General features: G+C 39.0%; 1 protein-coding gene across 2 annotated transcripts in view; it reads right to left on the bottom strand.

Annotated features, from left to right (window-relative positions):
- Positions 1–18862, bottom strand: part of SKIL (SKI like proto-oncogene) — a 29346-nt gene extending 10484 nt beyond the window's left edge. Inside the window, exons 1-4 of one of the 2 annotated variants that reach the window (XM_021069796.1) lie at positions 18686–18862; positions 15332–17090; positions 2727–2824; positions 1019–1251 (exon numbers count right to left, since the gene is read on the bottom strand). In XM_021069796.1, the coding sequence (XP_020925455.1) occupies positions 1019–1251; positions 2727–2824; positions 15332–16429 (1429 nt within the window). In that variant the 5' untranslated portion in view covers positions 16430–17090; positions 18686–18862. The remainder of the gene's footprint in view (positions 1–1018; positions 1252–2726; positions 2825–15331; positions 17091–18685) is intronic. The other variant, XM_021069797.1, reaches the window with a different exon arrangement.

Here is a 21267-nt window from a genome sequence, read left to right as displayed (position 1 = left end):
ACAAACAAACAAACAAAAAAAAAACCTACTAAATTGTACGCTTTAAAAGGGTAAATTTTATGCTAAATGAATTATATCAATAATTTTAAAAGTCACTAGAATTAAATAATTTGGGAAATATACTGCAAGCATGGTATGATACATTACTAATTATTGTTTGCCATGTTTAAGTCCAAGGAAAACTGAGTTCTAAAAATCTCAAAATTAAAGTACAGAAAAATCCAAGAATCTCAATTATCTATGAAAACAGTTATATGACTAGAGAAGTCTTCAACTGCTCTGAGTAAGCTGAAAGAACTATCCTTGCCTAAGCTATAAGCAAAGTCTGCAACTATACAGGGGGTAATATAGGCAGCATGTGAGCAGACACGTCTTGTTTGGTCTACAGCATTTTAGAAGGCACTGTAACTATGCAGCTTTTTTCCTTAATGTCCAGCCAGCATTCTGTATTCATGCCATCTGCCTGGCTCCCACAGTTATGAATTTTCAATTCTTGCTTATTCCATGACTAATTTTCCCTGAGTCCTATACGTAACTACTTACATACATTTGTGGGTTGTTGTTTTTGTTTTTGAAGTACAGTTGATTAAATTAGTTTCAGGTGTGTAACACAATTCAATATTTTTATAGATTATCATATACTTCCCATATTATTAAAGTTTCTCAGTTCACAGCAAATTACAAAGAAAAATAAGGACATTCTAAGAAACCTGACAGCAAAGAAAAGGCAGGAGGAAGAAAAAATAATCAGAAAAAAATCACTTGCAGTATGTAATCATCTAGCCTATATACGAATCTCATCAGCCTCTATGGCTATCACCATTCTAGAGAAGTAGAGCAATTGAGGTTCTGTGGAGACACTCAAGAGTTTTTAAAGGTTGTATTTTTTTTTTTTTTTTAAGATAAAAGCTTCAATTATCTATAGAAAATTCTCTTAAATAGAAATCCTCTTTGAAAACGCTGAATAAATGTGTTTATTAGATACTTGATTTTAAAAAGATTATTTCTGCATACTTACCTAAGCGACTATATAATTCTCTATTTGTTTTTAAATCCATTTTTTCCTGTTCCTCCAGTGAGACATCTGGATAAGACACTGTTTTTGGATGCTTCCCACTACTGTGAGGCTTCTCTGACTGTCTTGGTATGGATCTACTTGCTTCTGTCTTTGTGACCTCTTTAGGCTGGGATACAGCAGAAGTAAGCGAAACATTTGGGGCAACCACTTTATCACACATGTATAAGTAGTAGCTGAAAACAAGGAATGGCACAATAAGATACATATGACATTTAGGTAAGAAAACAAAATATATCACCATCTATTTCTATTTCTATGGTTAAACAATTTTTCTTTTTTACCAAAACAGAAGACTCAGAAAATAAGGATCATAGAAAGGAATTCTTGAAAAAGTTGAGGCAGAAAATGAAAAATGATGAGGCTATTTTTGTTATTTTGCAAAAAGTCATTTCTAAGCATTAAAGAGATACTCACTGGAAAAGAAAATCAGTCTCTTCTCCTTCCCCCTCAAAACTATCTGAGAACTAAAACCATAAAGCATTTTACAGAGCAGTTCAATAGCCCTGACTAAGCTTTATGCCATAAAGAAAACAGACCATACGCTACTTTGGAGAACTCTTTCCTTTTCTGCCACCCCTCCAAAGCAAGAAATCCTTGCTCATCGCTGGGAATGAGACTGATTCAGTCCCACACTGCATGGCTATGGCCTGATTCACCAGAGACCCAGTGAGGACCTCCCAGGGCCCTTCCTATATATACAGCTCAGGGAGAGAACCAGCATTCTGCATGCTGCCCAGCTACTGGGCAGTCCTCACAGAGCAATCTTCTGAAAATACTTTGGTATTTCCTGCTTGATAAAAGTGCAATAATAAATCAAAGGAATAACTACAATTTTGCTCAAAGCTCACATAAAATTGCTCAGGGAGATTATCTGAGAGACTCATGGAACAAATTCGAGCTAGATATTTTATGATTAACTATAATCTGCTTAACCTTTAGCCAAAAGATTCAACCATTTAACTGACCTAACACTTCATCCTCTGAACTCTATAATCTCCTCTTATTTCGCATATTCTTTGTATAAGATATCTATATTGACCCTCTTTGCCAATCACATGAATTCTGAGAATGAAAACTCAGTATTCTGCTAAGAAAACTGACAGGTTTAATACTGCCCCAAAACTTCAAACTACATTACTTCAAATGTAATAAAAATAGAAGGAACTATGCAAATGGAAGTAAGACTAAGATTCCTCATCACTGGGCTTGGGGAGATATAAATGTACAGCTAAATCTAGGAACAATAAAGAAAAAGTTTATAATCTAAGATGCATTTTTATTGAAAATAAGAAAATTAATTTTGAGGGGTGTGGTTATTATGAAAACTTCTAAGTTTCAAAAGTTTTTTTAAAATATCAAAGAGCACACCATACTCTTGATTTACCTCTTGAAGGGAACTAAGGAAATTAAAAGAAAATTTTCATTTTCCCACTTTGGGATAAAAAGGAAATGAACTATTTCCAAGAAAAAAAAACAAAAACAAAAACACAGAAACATAGAGAAAAGGTTAATTCAAATATTCAACACAATTTACAATTCATTTCATTAACAAAAACACCTAAAACTATATAATGAATTCCCACGGCCTAGAATAGCACCTGACACATGGATGTTGAATGGATGAATGGACAAGTTAATACCCACTCACCTGGGATGTAAAAATGAATGTGTCTGAGAAACATGGTCACCTTCCTGCTTTATAACTGGATACCATGACTGTAATTCCATTCCTGGTGATGCATCTATCTGTAGAAAAATGTAGAAGGGGAAAAGTTTATTGAAGAAAGATGTAATGGTTAATTTTATGTGTGAACTTGATATAGCCATAGGCTGCCCCTCATAACACTGACTAATAAAGAAGAATTACGTTACTTAAGAAACATTTTATTTTAAGGCAGTCTTTCCTTAAAGTAAAATGTCTAGTCACTTCAAACTCAGAGACTGCTACATGAATTACCCCATAACAAGAACCGCATCTGCATGCATATTAACATGCATTACCAGAAATGATTTCACCAAATATCATACTTATGGAATCTATTTTTTAAATCCATTTTAAATAATAGTACTCTACAAATATACAGCATTGTAAGTTTTGATTCTTCTTCTTGCTGCTACAATAAGTTGGAATATACTCTATCTCTACAGTATCTCTTAGCACATTATTTTAGATGAACATTCTACAGCTGTAAGTACTTTGTCAAACTTTGAAACCATTTTGTCTGTTAACACTTATCACTAAACCATATTTCCTAATGAATAGGAAAAGCTCTTTTAGCCCTGAAGGATGAACTGTACCTGAAAATAGAGGAAAAGGAAAAGGTAACTGGCTACTTAACAAACATCAACCTCCACGTTTATAGTATAAAGTTTATATTCTTCTTAATTATAAAAAATACCTCATTACATATGTGTAATTATCTCCATTTTACAGATCAGAAAACTAGGTTCAGAAACTGAGAAAGAAAAGAATAATCTGTGATTACTAACTTCCTCATTTGTTTTTTTTTTTATATTTTGTCTCCCCTCACATACATATTGGTAGAAGATCAGCATTTTTGTTAAGAATTACTGGACAAGTAATTTGAAGACTAAAAAGACTACACGACTACAGGGAAGAGAATATATTTTGAAAGGATTTAAGAGTTGAGTATTCAGTGAGGGCCTCTAGACTCTAAATAAGGGCAGAATTTGTTTTAAAACCTTCCAATCCTGATCAAGTATTCTAAAGAAGTTCAAAATCTGGGGCAAAATCATCTGCTTATTTATAAAATGAATCAATCGTTTATTTACAGTTTCTCAGTCTATAGCTTAGTTCCACTAAAAATTTGAAAGGGAACTGACTGCTGGCAAAAGAAACAGTGATAGATGCCAGGTGCCAGCTGACAGCCTAAGGAGAGAAGAGAATTAGACATAAACATGAAAACTGATTCAAAAATTGAGACAATCTGAGGGCTTTATCATAGGCCAGGGCAAATATATAATATATATAATATATCTCAATTGTTCCCTACCCTTATCACAACAGAGTAACTGATGTTTTCAAAGTCTTCAGTCAACATGACATAGTTAAATTATAGTCTATGTTTATACCATGTATAAATAGTATACTATATACATATACATACCACACACATACCACTTAGAAAGACTGAAAAATCATTTAAGACATTTTAGAATTCATAAAAAAAAGTTTTTAAAAATACAGTTAGTACTGAATAATTTCATCATCTAGAAAACTCACTTAGAACATTTTTCACCCCAACATTGTGATAAAACAGGTGTTAATTAGCATGGATAAGCTCAAACAAATCAATGAAATATAAGATCAACTCAAATTAAATGAGAATTTCCTTTTTAAAAGTCATCAGTTAAACTCATTATTTAGAAAATAAAGAAAGTGACACTTTAAATCAGTTTTATACCTGAAAGAATCCTGGATATACTGTCCAAGAAATCTACTGTTTCTAATTTTTTAAATTAAAATTACTAAAGATTGATTTACATATTTAAAAGTTTTTCCTATTATGATATCTGTAATCTCAGACCTTCAGAAGAACAAATTCTAAACTTCTTCAGCCAAATATCTTGCCTTAAACTGTGACTCAATTTTGATCAAGTTCATTTCAAAACTGTACAGCTTGCTGTGTGTTTTACTTTTATTGAGGACCCACTCAGTATAGCTTTGCTTTTACGATGTCTTAAAACTTCAAGTGCCACCCTGAATAACCACTAGCACATTTGTTTCTCTTTAAACATCTATCCTTCTCTAATTTCTGTCCTTATTGTTTCCTATTCACCAATCCACTAAGACAGTTACAGAAGAGGGGTTCTAAAGAAGCCTTCTTTAAAGATCACCTAGCACATCCTCTAGTTCATGTCTGAATTTCGTATACAAAATCCCTGACAAGAGGCTACCTGGCCTCTGCTTGAACAGCAGCTTGAGGTCAAGGACTGTCTTCATCACTTTTGTATTTTCAGTACTTAGCACCATGCCTGGCAGGTAGTAGAGACTCAATAAATATTTGTTGAATGAATTCTGAATGACAGTATAGATCATTAATTCCCAGGGTGGCCTTTTTTAAGGTTACTCTACTACCCTGAAACTCACTAGTCAGTCTCTTTCACAATTAAAACTCTTCTGTTACAAAAAGTACCAAAGAATCCCAACAGTCTCTGGGATGTATTTTTGGAGATCACATCTACAAATTAAATAATATAAATGATGGGGAAATGTACAACACTAACCATGATACAATGTTGGGAGTTAATTTTACCTAATACGCTGTAGTAAGCCGCAAACACATTTATAGTTAGGATAACAAATTATCCTAACTGTGTGTTAAAAACAATTAAGAAAAGCACATATTATACAACAGAACATTCGCAAGCATGACAGATTTTCTCATCTATTCTGCATTTGTGGCAACATACAAATTAGGTCTTCCAAAAAGAACAATATAATTAAATGGCATGGCAGTAATGCGGCTACTGATCAGGAATAAAAATGAGACACCAAGATAGGAACATTACCTTTTCTCTACCTTTCAATATGAGAATAATTTATTCCCTCATGTATTTAAACATTAAAATAGAATACATTACATTACTTGGCAAAGAAGAGAAGTAGATCACTCAGTAGCTTAAGTTAGAGCTTTAACATTTTAAAACACTTTTATCGCCCAACTTCCCCATCATTATCTACCAAAAAATGAACAGATGGCATCCTCATCTGAAATACGTAAGAAAAATTTCAGACATATGATTTCATTCCAAAGGTTCTTTTTCTAAGTTGTAAAACAACAAATAACATCTATGAAAGCAATATTTAAACAATCCCAAAATGTATAGGAGTTAATTTTAAATAAGTAAAAATTAGGAAATGTTTTATGAAAGTTTCTCTAAATTTCAACTTAACTGTTATATATGCATGACCCTTTAATAACCAGACTTCCTAAAAAAGAATCATTGCATTTTGATAGATGCTTATAATCTCACAATGACAAATAATTTATAAAACTCAATTTCATTTACAAAAATATCAATAAGCATTTTTGTAACTTCCTAGTTACAAAAGCAACCACACCCATCAGCACTATCCATATACAAACATTCCAATCTGCACTTAAAAAAAAAAAAAAAAACCCAAAACAAAATTCAAAACCCTTTAAAATTTCGACTTATTCTCAAGAATAAACTGTGCTTTTTGTTTGTTTTTGTTTTTTTAGGGCTGCACCTGCACCATAGCATAAGGAAGTTCCCAGACTAGGGGTCGAATCATCTAATCAGAGCTGCAGCTGCTGGCCTACACCATAGCCACAGCAATGCCAGATCCTTAACCCACTAAGCGAGGCCAGGGATCAAACCCACATCTTCATGGATACTAGCTGGATTTGTTTCCCCGGTGCCACAAGGGGAACTCCCATAAACTTTGCTTTTAGATGGATGCCTAGTTTTTAATTACACTCTCAGACTAATATTATGATCTTTAAGTCCTAATGACAAACATTGATGAGCTAAAGAAATCAAGGCAATGCCTCAAAGTATGGTAGGATTTTAAAAATCCTTGACTCCCCAAAAGTCAGAAGTAAACCTTTTTTTAAAAAATGTGGAAAAAGGAGTTCCCATTGTGGCTCAGTAGTACAAACCCAACTAGTACCATACAGATATGGGTTCAATCCCTGGCCTTGCTTGGTGAGGTAAGGATCCGACATTGCCATGAACTGTGGTGTAGGTCGCAGACGCTGCTCAGATCCCAAGTTGCTGTGACTGGGGCATAAGTTGGCAGCTACAACTCCAATTTGACCCCTAGCCTGGAACTTCCATATGCTACAAGTATGGCCCTTAAAAAAAGAGAAAAAAAATGGGGAGTTCCCGTCGTGGCGCAGTGGTTAACGAATCCAACTAAGAACCATGAGATTGCGGGTTCGATTCCTGGCTTTGCTCAGTGGGTTAAGGATCCGGCGATGCCGTGAGCTGTGGTGTAGGTTGCGTATGCGGCTCAGATCCCGTGTGGCTGTGACTCTGTAATAGGCCGGTGGCTACAGCTCCGATTCGACCCCTGGCCTGGGAACCTCCATATGCCGCGGGAGCACCCCAAGAAATGGCAAAAAGACAAAAACAAAAAAAGAGAGAGAGAGAGAAAAAGTGGAAAAAATCATTTTCAAAAATAGAATTTAGAAAGACAATTTTTACATTTTGGTACTTATAAAACAATAAGCATACAAAGGGCTAGTAGATTGGTAAATTTCAGTCTATCCTCCTACAATAGTGTTTATACAAGAAATAAAATATAATGCATATTAAATACACATTACTTTGTACAAGTCAAATCATTTTCAACAAATCGTTAGCAACCTTACTAAAAATATGACTGAATACATAGTGAAGCAACAAATCCTTAGGTATAAAGAAGTATATATATTATGCAAATATACCTTCCAGGTTCCTCTTACCGTGTATAATACTAAGACATTCAAGTGGTCATAAATGATTTCAGAAGGACACAAAAGACACCCTACCACACAGCTGCCAACAACTACTGAAAGAAACTGAATCTCTCAAAATAGGATCAGGTTTCCTCAATACCTCCAACATGCTGTGAATGAGTGTTTCAACAACTGAAACAGGAGTAGTGTTACAAGGCAGCAAATAGCTACTTAAGAGATTTTAAGGCTTAGTTTTGTGCCTTAATTCATTGTAATTATTAGAATTAATGAACCTAACGCAAAACTAGAGCAAATATGATCTAAACACCTCCACTAACTTATCAAAGATGGATCTGCAGGAATCAGAGCAAGTCTGCTGCTCCTCCACACTGCAAGATCATACCACCTACCTCACAAAGCCAATTTTAGGTTTAAAGTGCTTAAAATGCACGTAGGAAAAGCAAAGGCTCGTGTTCTTTCTTATAAAGTACAACTCTCATTTTAAATCCTTCATGGAAACAAAGCCATGTAAAGTCAGTAGTATGGTATCACTCCCTTTAAAACTTAAAGGCAACAGGACAAACTGATAAATTCCTGTTAATTCCTGGGACTTTAAAACATTTTTTTTTCTTTACATTGGAATTCTATGGTGTTCAATCACTTAATATTGCAATTACTTGGAAATTTCCATGTCATATACATCTTTTCACTAAAATACTTGCCAAAAGTTTTAATTTATATAAATCTAAGGTTTTGAGTATCACATTTCAACATATATGCTTTTAAAAAATTATGACCTCAGATTATTTTGGCCTTCAGCTAATATAAATTGACAATATCAAAAGGTAAATTAACCTAATTTTACTATGTGCAATATACTGCATTTTTAAATTTTACTCTATTTCATGTATTTTTAAAAAGCTGGTGACCCACTAAATTGACTTCTTTGATGTTATCCTTCCCACCCTTCTCAACTCAGGTCCTCAACAGAATTAAGCCCAAATGCTGCAAAGCTTCCATGACATACACTAAATTAACATCTCTCCAAAGCATTTAGAATGGTACTATAAACCATCCTCTCTATAGGGCTAAAATCTCCTCCCTTAGAACCCCACATGAGAAAGGCTGCATGGGTGACAAACTGCAATTTGATAAACATTGCTCTTAAGTGCAATGTCCTAAAATTTGTCCAAAAGTATTATTTCAACCATTAGTCCTAAATTAATAACATGTGCTCTGCAGATGCTTTTGCACAAATTTACAAAGCATTATGTATGGAAAGGAATAAATTCCAATGGTAGTTATCACTCTGTGGTGAAATTATGAGGAAACTGTTTTCTTCTTTGTACTTTCTTAGGATTTACTATAATGAGCCTATATTGTTTTCATAATCATACCAAAAGAACTTTTTCAAAATGGAATAAAAGCCCAAGTATTATACACCGAAATGGTCTTTAGTTTCTTTAACTTTTGTATTCTTTGTCTCTATAAAGTAAACAAAATATGCACCTTCAAGGCTATTTGAAATTTCAAAATTCAATACCACATATAAAAACAAAATACTCTATTGCTTTAAAACTAAAGCTGTGTTCTTCCTTAAAAAGTCACTGGTAGCTTTCTAGGGCTACTAAGACTTTTTATTCAGTTTATCCAAATCTTCATTAAGCATCTACCATATTCTACATTCAGAAACTAGAAGATGGGAGTTCCCGTTGTGGCGCAGTGGTTAACAATTCCTACTAGGAACCATGAGGTTGCGGGTTCGATCCCGGCCCTTGCTCAGTGGGTTAAGGATCCGGCGTTGCCATGAGCTGTGGTGTAGGTTGCAGACGCAGCTCAGATTCCAAGTTGCGGTGGCTCTGGCGTAGGCTGGTGGCTACAGCTCCGACTGGACCCCTAGCCTGGGAACCTCCATATGCCGAGGGAGCAGCCCAAGAAATAGCAAAAAGACAAAAAACAAACAAACAAAAAAAAAGAAATTAGAAGATGAATTCCTGCTTTAGAGAGCCTTCATCTAGTATTTACACACATATTTCTGTGACCCATTTCTAAGTCTAAACATCAAAATGAGTTTTAAATTAACATTCTTTCTTTCATTCCTCTTTCTGCCTAACACAGTTCTATACTTTAGGGACAGAGGCAAACCATACCTTAAAATAAGGATTATGGTTTAATTATATATTTATGCTTTTTGTAGTCAAATAAAATCCTTACATTATTTTAATATACATGTATAATGTATATGCAACATATATGAAGCCTCAACAGATGAAAATTCTACATATGGACAAACAGAAGTATAAGCCATTACTAGTTCTACACCTTTACTTGAACAAACTGAGTTCTGGCTCCACACTTTCTACTCTCAGAATTCTAAAGGGATTGAAATCAACCCAGCTCTTGATTTCTTCCTTGTTCTCCTAGTGGCATAACAGACGCATAGCTCTGACAACACTATTGGCTGACGACACACTGATTCAGGCCTATCCTTTTTCTTTTCTTCCTTGAAGTTTCTGAATTTTCTTCTATTTCTCAGACCAAAAGGATAAAGTTTTTTTTATCAGAGGGCCTTCTTAAAATGCTAATATTTTTCAATGTTTTACTATTTTTTAGTGGAAAAAATAGACTCTATATTTCATAAACCATCAGGGGGCACTATTCCCAAAGCCATTCTAAAGATTTCACTGAAATGCCCTTATATTTTATAACAAAACTGTTTCGTACTTTGCTTCTGCATGCTTCATTTTGGTAAGTAAAGGAATATCCAATTAGTATAATTATTGTATACAAACAACTAAAAGTGAGATACATTTGAGCCTAACACTCAGTTATCTGACTTATAAATCAAGAAAATATTTGAGGAAAAGGAAAAATCCCCAAATATGTATTAATAAATATTTCCATAATAGTGAGAAATATCATACTATTTTTCTAGACTCTTAACTTCCAAAATACTTTTAAAACCTCTCATTTGATCAGTTGTCTTATTCAACACTTTATTTGCAAATTACATATGTTTATTAAAGGTGAAAGCATCATTAAAAAAAAAATCCCAAATATTCTAAAATGCAATACAGCATTCTCTTCCAAAAATTTATTCAATTAAAAAAAATTTTCAGGAGTTCCTGTTGTGGTGCAGCGGAAACAAATATGACTAGGAATCATGGGTTTGATCCCTGGCCTCACTCAATGGGTTAAGGATCCAGTGTTGCAGTGAGCGGTGGTGTAGGTGGCAGACGTGGCTCGGATCTGGTGTTACTGTGGCTGCGGTGTAGGCCATCAGCTATAGCTCCAACTGGACCCCTAGCCTGGGAACCTCAATATGCCAGCGGTGCAACCCTAAAACGATCAAAAAAAAAAAAAAAACTTTATTTTTCCTGACTAACTCTGACATGCCAGGTACTAAATTATATTCTGGGAAAAAAAGGAAAAGAACCTCTAAATTCATTAAGACAGTTATTAATTTTATAAAGTTAGACATAATTACTCATACTGGTCCCTTACATGAGCACAAATACTTCATCTGTTTCTGACCTTATTGCCACTTGATCAAAATGTATGCTAATCAAAAAATGCAAACTATGCCTTTAATGTAACAAATTACTATCAAATCTACCACAATTATTACTGGTAGACATTTTGTCCCAACACAATTCGTTGTAGTTATCCATCCTCTCTAGTATATTTCTTTACCTCATTTAGGTTTGTACTAAGAAACACATTCCTAGACAAAAGTAATAGCTTACAAGAGGGGAGAAATTTTTTGTATTATTATCACTATTCCAATGACCTGCAGAAATGATGAACTGTAGGGATAATACAAAACTAGAAAAAGTGAAATGTTTCATACATTTTAAGAGCAAAACTTTTAAGTTGATACATTTAAATTATCTATTTACATCATAGATAATCCATAGGATTTTTTTCCTAAACAGAATAAAAACTATATTATTTTACTTACCTAAGAGTAGTCATGTCTAAATGTTAGGAATCTTAAATTTTAACTTCCAAAAAGATGTAAGGGCACAAACCATCTTTACTTAGAGAAGTGGAGATTGTCAACCACATGCTGTAACAGTAAAGAATCACCTATAATGGTATTATCAATTGACTACAAATGGGCTTTTCTACTATGCTTGAAAATAATCTTAGGTAAACATGACCCTTCAAATTTTATTTACAAATGATCAGTTTTTTTGGCAACCTTTTTTCCACAGAAAGAAATTATTCAAAAAAATCAGAATTTGGTCAAATAAATAATACCTACTGAAGATCTGAAAAAGAATCAAGAGCATAATATTCTCGCATATATTTGTGTACTGTAAAATATAATAACCAGTTTTAATAAAAATATAAAAACTCAAATGATATGAAGAGATAGTTTGATTAACACCATTTCAAAGCAACCGAAGCAGATCTAAAATTAGGTATTATTTCTTGTGGCAACCTCAGTAAAGAAAAGTTCAAAATACTATACCTCTGGTGTCTACCAAGAATAAAGTCAGTTCTTCACTTAGAACACTGATCTTAATACCACTTATTTCTCCCATCTAAACATAGCTCCTAACTATGCAAAGTAAATGTAGTTTTTAGCTATGCAAATAGTTTGGTAATCATTACTAATATAATTTCCATCCTTAGAAATAATGTAACAGTTGCTACATTTCAAACAACTGCCTAATGAGTTTGAAGGGTTTTTTTAAAATAAAAATACTCTGACTACATTAAATATATCAAATTACATTAGTATTCACACTAAACATACAGTCCTTTAGATTAGAGGTTAATATATTTGGCATATTCCATAATTTTTAAAAAAAAATCTGTTTTGACTTCTTAAAATGAGCTTCCTCTGGATCTATTTGGTTTGTTTGGCAACCAAATCAGTGATTCACAGAAGATAATGAAAAATGTTCCCCACTCAAGGACTTTCTCCTTGCCCACTTCCCAGTCAAATATTTTAGTCTATATAAAGTTAATCGAGAGGTTAAGTACTATTACACTAAGGTAAGTTGAAAAGAAGAGTGAATGTTTCTCAAAATTCAGTTTTTGCTACTGAGTTTGCTTTAGGGAAAAGCAGTGAAAATTACTAGAATTGAAGTCATAAGACATGCATTCAACTCCCGACTCTACCACCTCCAATTACACAACCAGGAGGACGGAGCCCATCTGGAACTGGCTTCTCATCTGAAAAACCTTGCTCACAGACCTTCAAAAAAGAACCACTTTACAAAGCTCTGAGGAGTAAATTTTCAAAATGTGAACTGATAAGCATGTATATACTACACATGAACCCTCAAAAAACTTTCTTAAAGGTTTGATTACTGGAAATTTTCTTAAATTGCCTAAAATTCCATGAAATTGAAGAAAATACCAAAACACCAGTAACACTGTAGCAAATACTGCAAAAAACTTCACTTTCCTCATATAAAAACCAAATTCAAATGAATAAATTCTGAGACAAATAAGACTACACCCAGATGAAGGATGGTTTCAATTTTAACCAAACCCTAGCACATTCAGTTTCTGTGAAATAAATTCACCTTTTTTTTTTAACCTTTATCATAGTTCTCAGACATTTTTTTCTCAAAAATATAGAGCAGTAATACTATGTAAAGTAATTTATCCCAAAAATGCTTATGTCAGAGCAATCAACATTGGATCAAGAACATCTGGCAAATAATGTGGCCACCTATGGACATGTAAAAGTAGAGTTCCTGATTAGATTATGGCAAGGTATCATAAATATCAAAGAGGGGAGTTTCCACTGTGGCTCAGCAGTGATTAACCCGACTAGTTTATCCACAGGGATGTGGATTTGGATTCCTGGCCTTGCTCAGTGGGTCGAGGATCTGGTGTTGCCATGAGCTGAGGTGTAGATTGCAGACACAGTGTAGGCCAGCAGCTGCAGTTCTAACTGGATCCCTAGCCTGGGAACTTCCATATGCCACAGGTTTGACCTTAAAAAGACATGTATGTTTGTATGTATGTATCAAAGAGGGCATTTTGGGAATATAGATAATTCTAAGCACAACCTTCAGCATGAGATCAGGCCAGCTGGAAGCAGGTTCAGCAATGTGAGAACTGGATTGAAGTCAATCCTGCTTTAAAATCAGTTAATAACTGCACCTGAACAATATAAACTTATCTAGTAGCCACAGGCAAGGAATTTCAAACAAGAACTGACCCTTTAGAATCAGCAAATAGCAAACTACCCTGAATTCGAATCTGAAATTTTCTTCACTGGGCTTCAAAAGCAAATCACTGTCTTAAAACTATACAATGACTAAATTTCCCTTAAACTCTGAACAGCACCCTATGAAAGCACAGGACACCAAACCTTAGGTTTTTGCCCAAGTTCTAATCTTGATAAATAACCTTAAGTCATTCAGTACACTTCATTTCTTCTGTGAAGTTGAAAGGACAGAGATTACTTCAAGAAATAAAAGGTAACAGTGAAAAAATCAGATTCTTAAGATGAAACAGCCAGCCTTCTGTAGTATCAGTCAAATAAAATTCTATATGCAAAACTGCTTAAGAACATTGCTTGCTGCATTTTAAACACTTAGTGTTAGTTTTAGCTATTATACTGATTTCAATCAACTAGGAAAATATTTAAAAACCTGATCAACAAACTGAATATTTAATAACCTAAATCTTGTCTATTAGCCAGGCGTTCAAACTCTTATAATGAAGATACTAGTTTATTTATTTATTTATTTTTGTCTTTTTAGGGCCACACCCTAGGTATATGGAGGTTCCCAGGCTGCATCTGCAACCTACACCACAGCTCACAGCAACACCAGATCCTTAACCCACTGAGTGAGGCCAGGGTTCGAACCTGCGGCCTCATGATGCTAGTCAGATTTGTTTCCGCTGAGCCACAACGGGAACTCCAAAGATACTAGTTTAGCCTACTAGTTTCCCACTTTAGACAACAAAGTGGGAAAATAATGTTTAAAATTTCTTTGCTGATAGGGCTTAATATTTATTTAATCGAAAATAATATTTTCTTTTTCTAGCTGTCATAATTTTTTTGGCCACGCCGGCAGTATGTGGAAATTCCCAGGCTAGGGACTGAACCTGTACAACAGCAGTGACCCAAGCCGATGCAGTAACAATGCCAGATCCTTAACCTACTGCATCACAAGAGAACTCCTGTCTTAATTTTTAAAGTTATTCCATTCTTTCAAAAAAAAAAAAAAACTTGGTGACTAGAAACACAAAGTCCTCAAATAAATCTGTCTTTTGCATTTGTTTCCAATATTGATGAAGTCTGAATATTCAATTATAGAAACAATGTCAGAAATCCTAAATGTATCTTTGGAAACTGCTGTTTGGAGCCCACCACCAGAATTGTTTTGGCTAGCTATTGTAACATTTGCAAATAGAGATAACACCAAAGTGTAAATTATCTTGAGTCCTAGGAAAACAACAGATTTAGTCATCAAAAAGCAGGATGTGTGAAAAAGAAAGAGGATGTGGCTTGAGAAAAAAGCCCAAAATCCTCCACTCCCTGGCTATATAATCTTGGGAAAGACAATTGATCTTTCTGAGCCTCATTCTCTTTATCTGTGAAATGGGAATAACCCCACTTCTCTCAGGAGGTTGTTTGGACGATCAAATGACAACACACAAAGGAAAGCACTTTATAGCCTAAAATGTGTAACATAAACATACTACATAGATCAGTATTTTTTGCTGTTGTTGCATAAGCAGTAATGGTTTCTTAACATACAGCTTAAGTTATATTCTAAATAGAGACTTTTGATTTCAAAGTAACCATTACCATTATTCAAAATTGCTTAAAAAAAAAAAAACTTGCCTTGGATTGAGTTCTCTTCCCATTCCTCATGCTAAATTTCTCCTTCATTTCTTCTAAAATTATCTTCAGTTTCTTTTCTTCAGGCGTCCCCAAGTATTTTTGGTTCACATGAAGATAGCAATGCCATTTGGCTGATTCAAAGCCCCAGTGGCAAGTCCTTTTGTCGGGTGATCTGTGAGAATGCATCACAAACGTCTGGGGTGCAAACATTCCACAGCACTCCAGACACTGAATACATGGAGCATCAGGCTGAACATAAAATTGGGGTGCAAATAAACCCTGACATTTGCCCAGGCATTCATGTTCCACTTCAAAGGCACTGCCAGTTTCCTTTAACTGGGCCAATGAGTTTTTAGCAGGAAGTATACTACCATTTTGAGGGAAAGTGCGTGGCCGCAATAAAGCGTTACATAGTCTTTGGGCATCAGTTAATGTGATCAGCCCACAAGATGGGGCATTGAATGGAAGTATTCCCAGAACTTTTAAGATATGAAGTTGGTCTGATGTACACCTTGAACAATAGATGTACAATTCATCACACACTGTATTTATTTGCTGGAGTGAAAATTCTCGAAGAACTGAATTTAAAACTTGGGGCAAACAAAGTCTCTTTTCTCCTCCAACCTGAAAACAAGAAATAGACTCCCCTTCCAACACAGTCTGGGTGAGTTCTGTGGAGCTATCAGAAGGGATAAGTAGTGGACCAGGAAGAACCTGAGGAGATGGAAGAGGCAGAAATACAGTAGGTGACATGCTTTCTTGGGAATACCGAGCAGAAAACGCTGCTGGTCCACCCAGAGAGCTCTGACTACTTAAATGGAATTGTGCCAAGGTATGTTTCAAACTGGGATTTAAATGTAAAGGTTCAGGCACAGAGGCACAGGTTCGCTTGACATGCTCTTCATCAGTTTCCATTGGTGCTTCATAGTCATCCAAGTGTTCCTTCTTTACTGCTGGCATCTTGTTTATTATCATTTTTCCATTTGCATGAATGTCTGTCATCATTTTTTTCACTGGAGGACTGCCATCATCTCCCATCCCATTCAGTTTTTTATTTGAGCCCTGAACCAAGGAAAAACTTGTCTGTAGGTTTTCCATTGCTAAAAACTTCTGTGCTAAATAATTAGGTCTGAGATTTGCATTGTTATTTAGTTGCTTATTTGAAGAGAGAAAAGCAAGGTATGCCAATACTTTCGGTAACTTACTCCCACAGTAAATTCAAATTTTCAAAGAGAGATGTCCTTATAAACTACTCAAGAGATTTTGCAACTTTGTTTTGGTTCTGCTTACACTCTAGTATAATTTCACTGCAAGTGCTATAAAATTTCTTATTTTATGTCTAGTAATAAAGAAAATAATTTTCAGAAGCACACCCTCGAGGAAGTCTTTTTTTTTTTAATTCTTTAGGTATATGTACTGAAATAAAGTTATCAATTCTCTCAATTCAAGATGTCCCAATGGTTTCATTTGGTTTGAAGCACAACACGTAAAAAGTTTATGCAATTACTTGTGTTAAAATAATGCACCCAAATTTAATTTTTGGCACCAAGGACACCAGAAAAGGGGGGAGGAGCGTAGTTATCTTCTCTAAAAATTATGATCTCTTGGTCTGTGTGAACAAAATGAAGGCTTGTGCAATTCCTCACACCAGTAAGAAGAACCTCTGACTCCACTTGAATTTCTACAATTAAAAATGAAACTTAAAGAAAAATTGCCCAGTTATCTTCAAGGATTACTGTTCATTCTTCTTTTAATTAATCTGGAAGAGAAGGGGGTGGAGGAGTTACATTTGAATTTGCTCCAGAGGCCAAAGGGTCAGTTTGAAACTAGTTTCTTAATCTTAAACTGAGTTCACTTTACCAAAGGTGACACTTGAGTGATTTCTTTAAATCTAACACGAGTTAACTAGAAGAACCTTCTTTTAAATAGGAAAGCAATTTGGAGAATGGGTGAAGGGAGAAATAATGTCCTTCAAAAGAGGGAGGGCTACTCCAACTCAGAACAGGAAGAACCTTAAACAGATCATCTTAGTCAAAACTCAGTACTACAGACTTTCTCGATTATGCCATTTTAACTAAAATAATCTATTACTTCTCTTATTTTAAGTCAGATTCATCCAAAAAATCATATACTAGTTAACATATCCACCATATATAACTAAGTTACAACTTTAAGTGAATAATTCATCTAGTCAGTGTATGCTATTTTTCTGGAATGACTGTAGGAAAAAATTAACTTTCCCTTTAAAAGGTTAGCGAATTTGCTTAATGGAAGCCAAAAGCTATAGACACCACTCCTGGGAATCTCCATCCTTGAACAAGACTAATCCGGGACAAAAAGCACAAGGCAGACAGACCTCACAAAGAATGCAAATGGAGGAAGAAGGAAAAAGAAAAGATTCTTCTTCCACTTCCTTCTTGAGAAAAAAATCCAAAAGAAATCCAATAAAGAGAAATTTCTGCCTCCCAAACTCCGAGCAATTTACCTTACAACAGACCCAAAGGGTTAAGGACCAAGGCCACTAGCCAACGTACTGACTTTCACCCACCCACCACAGGAACACCCCTGCCCACGCAAGCGAAGGAAGAGGGCAGGAGGCATGACCTAGAATGGGGGAGCCCCCAAGCCCTGAAATCCTCCGCCCACGCAAAGCCACCCACCCATCTCAAATCCGAGGGGGAGGCAGGGAGCAGAGAGCAAAGGACCTGGGACGCCCTGGAGCGTGCAAGGGGGTGGTGGGAAGTGGAGGAAGAGGAGTCTCCCAACCCCCACTCGCGGTCTGGGAACACCCCAATGCCCTCCCAACACCGCTCCGCTGGGAGAACTGTGGAAACCCCCCCCCGCACCCTCTCCCCGGGAAGTTCTCGGGTGTTACCCTAGCAGCCCTAACGCTGCATCTACCCCCGCCCCGCGCCCAGGGCCAGAAGGGAGAGGGGTCAGCGGGCTAGTGGGGCGCGAATCGGGATCCCCGCGCCTGCGGGCGCCGACGCAGCGGGTCGAGCCTGAGGCATCCCCGCGGAGCGCAGACTGGCAGCTGGAGGGGGGGGTGGCGGTGACGGGCGTCCCGGTCTCCGGGGTCCCGACGGCTCCGGTCAAGTGCAGCGCCCTGCCCTTGCCCTAGTCCAGGAACAGCGAAGTATGACCTGCCGGGGGACACCCGACCAGCGCCCCCACCCCGTGGTCCCAACCCCACCCGGGACCCGCGCATCCGGACCCCCGACTCCGGCCTCCAAGCCCTGGGAAGCCCGACGAGCTTTGTTAACTCCCCACTACCCCCGGCGCCACCGTCGGGCGGCCCTTGGGGCCACGCGCCCTTGCCTCCTGCCGCGTCCCCACCGCGAGCCCGGGCCGCACCTGTGCCCGCCGCCGCCGCCGCCGCCGCCGCTCGCCCGCTCCCCTCGGCAGTGCCGGCGCCGCTCCGAACCCCACACACATCGCTACACACAGCCCTCTGACGTCACCGAGCCCTCGGCCCGCCCACGTCACTGCGGAGACACACGGCTTCCCGCAGACGCCGCCGCCGTCTCCGGCCGCCCGGGGGAGAGCGAGGGCGGCGGGGCCGGGGGGGGGGGGGGGAGGGAGGGAGGGAGAGGAACAGAGCCAGCAGCGGCACCGCGCGCGCGGGCCCGCCGCCGACGCCTCGCGGCTCCTAGCCCCGCGGGGACGCGCGCACCGTCTGGCCTATTGTGGTTCCAAAGGGCTCTCCTGGCCCGTCGTCTGGCGCGCGCGCCCCTCCCCCCAGGCGCGCGCCCCTCCCCCCAGGCGCGCGCCCGGCGCTCCTCGCCCCCCGCGCCGTCTGGGCGGCTGGCGCGCGACGCTGTCTGCGGTGCACTCGGCGCAGACAGGATGTTCCCTCCCCGCCCCACCCCCACCGCCGCCCTCCCTCCTTCCTTCCTCGAGTCGCCCAGCCGGCTGTCTGGCCGCCACCGCCCCGCCCCCGCCCCACCCGCTGCTCGGTGGTGACGGGCCAGACCCGGGGGCGCCCTGGTCGCTCGGTCGCTGCGCTGCAAGGCAAGTGGGGGCAGGGCGGCCGCGAGGTGCACTGTGCGCGACCCCAGCAGTCTGCCGGGCGGAGACAGGGCCGGCCCGGCCGAGGCCACCGCCCGAGGTCAGGCACGGGCGACCCTCCCCCCTGCGGGGGCCGCAGCTGGGCCGCCCCGCCCCGGAGGCAGCCGGGTGGCGGCCGCCCAGCCGCGCCCCCCTTGAGGGCCCTGCGCGCGGGGGCTGCTCCCCCGCCTCCCCGGGGCCTCCCGCCTGAGGGCCGCCCAGCCAGCTGCCCGCGCTGCGCTCCGCCCCACCCCGGCGGCCCCCGCCTTGCCTGGGCCGCCTCCGCCCAGACGCCTTCCCAGGGCTGACCTCCTCCGCCATCGGGCCGGGCCCGAGGGCTGGCCGAAGTTCCGGCAAAACCGAGAAAGAACATTTTTGTCTCTACTTCTCAGCTACCCTCCCCCCACCCCCTCACCAGACTGCTCTCTCGGCTCCAAAAGGGAGCTAGAAATTACATGTTTCTCAGTATTATACTGAAGGGTTTGGGGTTTTGTTTTGGAGAACACGAGAAAGCTCCTACTGAAGAGCTTTCGGCTGTAACCCTCAGGGCCGAAAAGAGTGGTCTCCTTGGTCAGTGTTTCGCGGCAGCCAGTTAGCGCATTAAACTCTGCGGAGCTGCTCCGTCCTATTTCGAAACACCAAGAAAAACCCCTTTTTTTCACCCCACCGCAAAATCAGGAACTGAAATAGTCCCCCAGGTCTCTGTGCACCGAATTCAGAAGACTCGAGCTTTGTCCCCCACCTTTTTAAATTTCTTTTTGTCCATTCTTATCCAATTTTTCCTGGCTTTGCTGCTTCGAGGTCACTCATGGGATCTACATTTGGAGCCAGCTGACTAGGAATATTGCTGCGCTCATAGATTATTTTTTTCCCCCTCTTTTCTCTCCAACCGGCCTACCAAAGGCTCACAAGCCTCTCGCTTCCTCCACTCCCAAGTTCTGTCCCTCACAGCCCCATCCCCCCCTGCTCCCGGGTCGTGCCCCTTCTTCTACCCCCCACCTTCCCCTCCTCCTTGACTGCCTCCTTTCCAGAACATGAATAATTCCGCAGCACTTCCCATCTGTTATTGCCATAGAGACAGAAGCTCAGCAAAGATAATGATGTTCTGTGCAGAGCCAGTGGGGGGAGAACAGCATCTGCGAGTCTGGGGGATAGATTTTTCTAACCTCGAGAACAGTCAGAAGGCCCAGCCGAAGGTCTGATGTAGAAGACTGGATAGACCTGAGACTTGGCATCTGGACAGCTCTGGGCATTTGGCTGGTGTCTAGCGAGAATAAACAGTTTTTAGAAGCCAAAATGACAAATTTTTTAAGAAGTGATTTCAGACTGCAATTAGTGATAAATGTTCAGTACTCGTTTACAAGCCATAAAAATAATTACTTGCTATCAACTCCAAAGACCTAAGGACCAAAATCAATTGGACAGTAAATAGACTTTTGAGAAATCAAACATTATCCTCTCCCCTGTTCTTTTGATTTGCTTCCCCAGGAATCTGTTTTTTGAGCGAAAGCTCTTTTGTGCTTGTGATTTCTGTACAGTGGTTTGAGAAATAGTGACAGGCAAATATGACTAAAGCCAATCAAGCTTTGAGAGTATTTTTTTTTCATTATTCATCGAAGTACAAAATGTACCAAATTAAAATTCATTTTGCCCTTGAATTCCCAAGGTCTTGGCCTCAAAGGTACAGGTTTGAACTCAAGTGAATCTGAACAGGGTACACGTACACAGATCTTGATGCAGAGGGGGAGGTGCCCACTAACCCACATTTTTGCAGGTTTTTAAGGATTTGGGGAAATTGTCAGTAAAATTGATTGTATAACATGAAACAGAAAAACACTGAAGCAAATGATAATAGTTCTTTATCTCAGAAATAGAATTGAATGGACACA

This window comes from Sus scrofa, chromosome 13 (assembly GCF_000003025.6).
Source record: "Sus scrofa isolate TJ Tabasco breed Duroc chromosome 13, Sscrofa11.1, whole genome shotgun sequence".
NCBI classification, from domain to species: Eukaryota; Metazoa; Chordata; class Mammalia; order Artiodactyla; family Suidae; genus Sus; species Sus scrofa.
The sequence above is the reverse complement of the archived record's forward strand: the minus strand, read 5'-3'. Positions and strand labels throughout refer to the sequence as shown.